Genomic DNA, 7,261 nt, shown 5'->3' with positions numbered 1-7,261 from the left:
AGATTAGAAATTGTGATGATATATTCATATGAAAAGAAATAAATTAAAGAAAAAATTAGTACAATAGTCAATAAATCTTATGTCACGGATTCATTCATTATGTTTTGGAGAAAATATTTTATGCGTACAATTGAATTCTTGGATTGAGATTTATGATGTACAAATTCATTTTTATATTGTAAATTTTAAATAAGTGATTGGTTTATAGGCAAAATGATATTTTATAAAATAACATTTACGTTTACTTGTTTTAACACTTTAACCCAACAAAATAATATATGTTTATTACATGATTAACAATCTACCTACCAAACGTTTTGATGCGGTGGACTATTTATTCATCTTGTTAGTACACTAGTTTTTCTCATGTTAAAACATATATATTAAATAAGTATTTTCTCATGTATTATAATAGTAACCAAACGAGATGCTAATGTTACAGAGTTAATTGGACATCAACTTAATTATGAAATTATTAAAATATCCTCTCATATGCAAAAAAATATTTTTATCATAGTATTTTGTTTTTTATATAATAAATTAATAAAAATTAATTCTAATGAGATTTAAAGTTAGAACACTATGAATAATAAATAGTTAATTTTATTATTGTAATAAAAACATTAATTAATTTTTATGTGAAATCTTAATAAATATATTTATTAAATAATAATTTTTACCTCATAAATAAAAAATTAAGTAATAGAGTGTGAGGTCAAAAAGTAACGGAAACACTTTAAAAATAAAATTATAGGAGTGCATACCAACATAGAGTTTAATAAATTATCTATAAAATACTTAATTTCAGTAGAATTATTAATGATTGAGTAAGACACAAGATTAAGACGGAAACCAAACTCGAGTCATTCGACTTCTACATATTTTTAATAAATTGAATGATTAAGGGTTGAATTTAAGTTATAAAATATATTTGATATTTTAAAAAAATTAATTAATAAATATTATTAGATTATTCGATAAAAGATAATATAATCTTAGATGAAATAAAATAAAATAAAATTATTGAATTTATTTTTATTAAGTGATAAATTTCTATCTACTACTCGCTTTTTATACTTTTTGTAAAAATAAATATAAAATTCTATTGAGTAGCTTTCATTGTGAGTTATCAAACGTTCTTGAAAATATTAATTTTAGTTGACTGGATTTTTCTAACAATTTATCAAACAGAACTTCCCTTAACAGCTCAATAATTTTACAAAAACAAATTATATTAGAATAAAATTCTTTTAAAATATAATTTTATAGGATAAATTAAATTAATTCTAGAGAAAATATTATTAAAATATTTATTTAAATATCATTCCGGTAACTAATTTTAAATTGTAAAAGGGATGGAAACAGTTCTAATTATTTAAAATAAATAAACATTCCATTTATGGAATCAATTATCTTGAGATAAAATGAGTTTCTTGCAGTCTAAAATTTTTTTGGAATTGAGATGAGAAACCATCCTTGAGCTTTTTTGCCCCTTAATTTGTAAGGTTTAGTTGTTTGCGAAGATAATTTGAAAAAAAAATCAGTTCAGTTTATTAAAACTTAAGGTAAAAAAAAGTTTACATTAGTGTTATTAATGGGCGGGTCGGGCAATTAAAAAATTTAAGTTTGTTTTTTTAAGTCCAGTTTGACTTAAAAGAAGAATTAAAATTTTGTTTAAATTTGATTCAGATAAAAGTGTTAAAATCCAAGTTTGGTTCACCTACCCATATTAATTTTTTTATATAAAATAAATTTAAAAATATAATACATTAAATACATTAAAAATATTAAAATAAATGTTTATAACACTAAGATAAGTGCAACTTAGCAAGCAAATATATTTAAAATATTAGCAAAATTAATAATAAAATAAGATTTATACAATATCCAAAAAAATAGTAGTAATATAATAGCGAAATAATAGCTAAAAATAAAAATAGTAAAAAAATAGTAGCAATTTTTTTTCAAATTCGATGAGACCGACACATTTAGAAAACGATTTTTTGTCAAAATCCATTTTCTAAGTTTAAATTTTATCTAAATCCTCTAACTTTTACAAAACTTCAAATCGGATTATATTTAAACATATCATTATATTAAATTATTTATATATCATTTATCATTATATTAAATTATTTAAATATTCTTTATTATTATATTTAATTTTTAATATTTTATATATCATCAATTTACAAATTATTTATATTAATTACTTAAAAGGTATTTAAAATTTATATTTCATGTATCATTATATTAAATTATTTAAATATCATACAACTTAACTAATCTTTTATTGTCTTCTATTATGTCTAAAAAGGATATTTTAACTTTCAACTGCAATTTTTTGTAGCAATGGAGAATACTAAAAAACTAACAAACACACTTTTCCACAACACTTTTTTACAAAGCACTTTTCAAATACTTTTGAAAAACCCATTTCGATTGCAACAACAATGGAGAACTAGCCTTTTAGAACGATTCAATTGGAGAATATGAATTAAACCTACAACTATACGCATAGTATATGACTAGTAATTGAATTTAACCAAAACAATTTAACTGCTATTGTTTGAGTCAGGACTAAAATTTAAAAAATCGAAAAGTATAGGAACAAAATTCACAACTTCCGTAAAAGTACATGGACTAATAGTCCTGTTTAAAAATGACATATTAAATAATAAAATTTATAGTTTGAAACTAATTAATAATAACACATAAATATATCTGACATTAAACTGAAAAGAATATATTAAATTGTGAGTAAAATAAAATTTAAATACGTAAATACATTATACTAAAAACACTAATTGCACTATAATTATTTATCCTAGTGTTGTCATCAATCTTTAGTTCTTGTGACCAAGGACAAATTTGACGAGGGCGGACACGGCCTTGCCCCTCCAAAAAAAACCAATAATTATATTTCAATTGAGTCCTCTTATAAATAGATAAACTATAAATTAATATATAGTGAAATTGCACTTTGCCTCCCAAAATGAAAAAAAAAGCAATTAAGTCCTCTTGTAAATAATGAAATTATAAATTAATATATAGTAAAATTTCCCTTTAGCAACTAAAAATGAAAAAAAATTATGTTTAGCCCCTTCAAAACTGATGAAATTATAAATTAAAACATAATAAAGTTATATTTTGATATATAGGAAAATTATAATTAAACTCCAACTCCTGCTAAAAAATTTTATGGATTCACCCCTGATACATGCTTAGGAGGGGTGAAATTTATTAAATTCCATCCACTGCAGATACCAATTTTTAAGTTTGGAAAATCAGCCAACTTGCAACAACTTTTTGGATAGGACTCATGCATTTCTAGGTTGATATATCTACATAGTGTTCGAAGGTCTATCTTTTAACTTCGCAATGCACTTTGAACTCGATTTCTACTTCAAGAGCTCGAGGTATGACTATTTTAGTGAAGATTGTGTTAGTAGAATGTTTGGACGAGATGCAATTTTTTCAGAAGTTTAATAAATTTACCAAATTGTTCGTTCGTGTGGTCTCTCTTCGTCGCGTTAGGATATAACACTCGACGTTTATATTCTTTACCAACCAGTTTTTGTTCATTCTGGCTTACCTTGACCTTACCGTTACTCACTCACAATTTTCTGCCTTGGTTCTAGTTTAGATTCAACTAACCCTTCTTCATCTTGCACAGTAATTGCATGAAGCTACTCCTTAGGGTTAGTTTCAGTATTGCTAGGCAAACTACCTTGTGGTCTTTTCGAAATCAATTTAACAAGTTGACCGATTTGATTCTCGAGTCCTTGAGTTGATGCTTGCTGATTTTTAAGTGCTGCTTCAGTGTTTTGAAAGCGGGTTTCTGACACCGAGATAAACTTCATCAACATCTCTTTGAGATTCGACTTTTTCTCTTGCAGGTAAGGTTGTTGTTGGAAGCTTGGAGGGGGTTGTGCTCTCTGATTTCCTTGACCACCCCAATAGAAATTGTGATGGTTCCTCCAACCTGCATTATATGTGTTACTATAAGGGTTATTTTGAGGCCTAAAATTATTTCTCATATAATCGATTTGTTCATTCTCTGTGATAGGACCATAGGGTAAACTTTTTGGATTGTTCATTACTCTTTCATTCGTATCGCATTGCATCATCGGATGTACCTGCGTAGAAACATATAAACCATCAATTTTCTTATTTAATTGTTCTACCTGATTTGATAACATGGTGACTGCATCTAAATTGAAAACACCGGCTGCTTTCATCGGCTTCATCATCATGACTTGCCATTGATAATTATTCAGTGCCATCTCCTCTATAAACTCATAAGCCACTTCGGGTGTTTTATTGTTAAGTGTACTATCGACTGCTGCATCGATCAATTTCCTAGTTGAGAGATTCAAACCGTTGTAGAAGGTTTGAACCTGTAGCCATAGAGGTAACCCATGGTGAGGGCACCGTCTCAATAAGTCTTTATACCTCTCCCATGCATTATGTAGGGTCTTTAAATCAATCTGAAGAAAGGAAGAGATATCATTCCTTAACTTGGCTGTCTTAGCTGTTGGGAAGTACTTCAGTAGGAATTTCTCAATCATTTGATCTCATGTAGTGATAAAACCTCGTGGTAAAGAATTCAACCACTATTTAGCTTTGTTCCTCAGCGAGAAAGGGAATAACCGTAGGCGAATAGTGTTGTCAGAAACGCTACTAATCTTGAAAGTATCACAGACTTCCTGAAAATTAGCCAAATGAGTAGTTGGATCTTCATCTTGCAAACCATCGAACTAAACAAATTGTTGTGCCATCTCAATAGTGTTCAGCTTCAGTTCGAAATTATTTGCAACAATGGTGGGTCACACAATACTCGATTTAGCCCCAGTTAGAGTGGGCTTGGCATAATTGTACATAGTACAAGAAACAGGATCTGGATTTGCAACAACTACAAGGTTGTAGCTGATTATTCTGATTATTACCCATCCCCTCAGTAATGATAATGTCTTGTTCATCTACTATATTCAGTCGACTTTGCCTTGCTTATCTACGGTTTCTATGAGCAGTACTTTCAATTTCACTATCAAATAATAATGGTCCTCATGGGTTAACAAAAATAAAATGCAATAAAAATAAATGGCTAAATTAATAAAAATTGAGTGTTTCTAATATTTTAGTCTCCAGCAATGATGCCAAAAACTTGATGGTCACTAAACTAACTATAAATATGACTAAGGTAAGCGCACCTATCGAACAATAGTATAGTTATGCTGAGTAGGGAATGTCGTATCCACGAGGACTAAAAGTACTAGTAATTATCGTTTTTATATTATTTAGTCGAAAAATTGAAATGATTGTTTTTAATCTAAATTTACTAATCTAAGTTAACTAAGAACGTAACAGAGAATGAAATAGGAAAATAATCAAAGATAACCAATGAGAAAGATAATACCCAGGAAAGAATCCACCTAGACTTCACCTATTATTCTGAATCTGAATTAAACAATTTATTTACTTGTGTCTTGATCTGTAGAAATCCCTAAATTATGTTAATATCTCTTTCGAGAGTAAGAGCAACTGACTCTAGGTTGATTAATTGAAATATTTTTCTAATTAAAACCCTATCGTCGCATTAACTTGATCTATGGATTCCCCTATTAGATTTGACTCTAATCCGGTAGATTTAAGTTGTCCTATTTTTAGGATTGCATACAACTCCACTCAATTATGCTAGATCTACCCTTAAACAGGGACTTTTGCTCTACTGAAATAATCGCATTAAACATGAATTAATATCCCAAAAATATTAAAACACAAAATAAGCATACATAATTGAGAATAAGAATCAGGTATTTATCGCGTAAAAACAGAAATTAAATAATAAAATTCATCATAGGTTTCATCCTCCCTAGATATCTAGGGAATTTAGTTCATAATCCTAAATAGAAACATCTCAAAGTTAGGATAACCACAAGACATAAAGAAACTCAATAAACTTCAAAAGAAATTAAATGGAGATCTTCGATCTTGAGGGAGATCCACTTCCGAGTTGATTCTGATGGTGTTTTTCGAGTGTTTTCTTTTGTCTTTTCTGATTGCCCCCTTAGGTCTTCTTCTAATTGGTATTTATAGACTATAGAATGCTCAGAAAGCCTAAAAATTGGGTTTTTTTTTCGCATATCTAGAAAGTAGGTTGCGAAATCGACACGGGATGGCACATGGGCATGTGGCCAGCCTGTGTGGAAATGCCCAGGCTGTGTGGATCCTAAAAATAACTTTGTTTGTTTGATTTTGGCTCGTTTTTTGCTCCCTCCACTCCTAAATTCTCTCCTAAGTATAGAAACATGAATTTAAAGGATTAGTAGCATCAAATTCACCAAATTTCATAATTAATCATCCAAAAACACATTAAATTAAAATATGTTACTTTATAGTTTATGAAGGAGATCAAAACAACTACCAACAACTTCGATAAAATTTCATCATCGGAAGAGGAGGATTCAAAGACGTCTACAAAGGATTCACTAATGCCAGCTCTAACCCAGTTGTGATCAAATGCTTGAATCCAAGCTCACAACAAGGGGTGCTTGAGTTTAGGACCGAAATTGAGCTGCTTACCAATCTTAGACACCAAAATTTAGTTTCTCTGATCGAATATTGTGAAGACAAGAAGGAAATGATCCATGTGTATGACTACATGGTTCACGGGGCCTTAAGAGATCGGCTCTACAACACTAATAATCCCCCTTTACAATGGGATCAAAGGCTCAAGATGTGTATTGGTGTTGCACAAGAGTTGCATTATCTCCATAGGGGTCCCAGTCACACCATCGTTCACCGAGATGTGAAGTCCACAAATATTTTGATAAATGAAAAATGGATAGCCAAAGTATTTGATTTTTGATTGTTAAAAATGAATGACTTATCCAACACTCATATTAGCACTGTCGTCAAGGGTAGCATCAGGCACTTGGATCCCAAATGCTACTGTCTTCAGAAAATAACTAAAAAATCTGATGTCTACTCTTTTGGTGTGGTGTTGTGTGAAGTACAATGCACAAGAGCACTGATAGATCGAACTGCCGAGGATCATATGCGAATAAGTTTAACAGAGTGGACACAACATTGCTACAACAATGGAACTCTCGATCAGGTAATTGATACTCATCTACAGAGTAGAATCAAGCTTGCAAGTCTGTTAAAATTTGGTGAAGTGGCTATAATTTGTTTGGCTTCAAGGGATGAAAAGGCCGACAATGAGCGAAGTGGTGTATGGACTTTGAGCTTACATTGA

The 7,261-nt window shown here is 29.6% G+C and overlaps 1 protein-coding gene, 1 non-coding gene and 1 pseudogene across 2 annotated transcripts; 2 read left to right on the top strand and 1 right to left on the bottom strand.

Moving 5' to 3' along the window:
* Positions 1-3,689: 3,689 nt before the first annotated feature.
* On the bottom strand, positions 3,690-4,571 carry LOC128042488 (uncharacterized). The gene has a single exon (XM_052633835.1). It carries the CDS (start codon positions 4,569-4,571, stop codon positions 3,690-3,692), a length of 882 nt encoding a protein of 293 aa, XP_052489795.1.
* Positions 4,417-4,523, top strand: LOC128042641 (small nucleolar RNA R71). Its single transcript, XR_008198156.1, has one exon. It is a non-coding gene; the product is annotated as a small nucleolar RNA R71 (small nucleolar RNA).
* Positions 4,572-6,448: 1,877 nt separating the features above from the next.
* LOC128042487 (receptor-like protein kinase FERONIA) lies at positions 6,449-7,261 on the top strand (annotated as a pseudogene).

This window comes from Gossypium raimondii, chromosome 7 (genome assembly GCF_025698545.1).
Source record: "Gossypium raimondii isolate GPD5lz chromosome 7, ASM2569854v1, whole genome shotgun sequence".
In the NCBI taxonomy this organism is placed as follows: domain Eukaryota; kingdom Viridiplantae; phylum Streptophyta; class Magnoliopsida; order Malvales; family Malvaceae; genus Gossypium; species Gossypium raimondii.
Note: the sequence above shows the minus strand (reverse complement) of the source record. Positions and strands in the feature narration are given on the sequence as shown.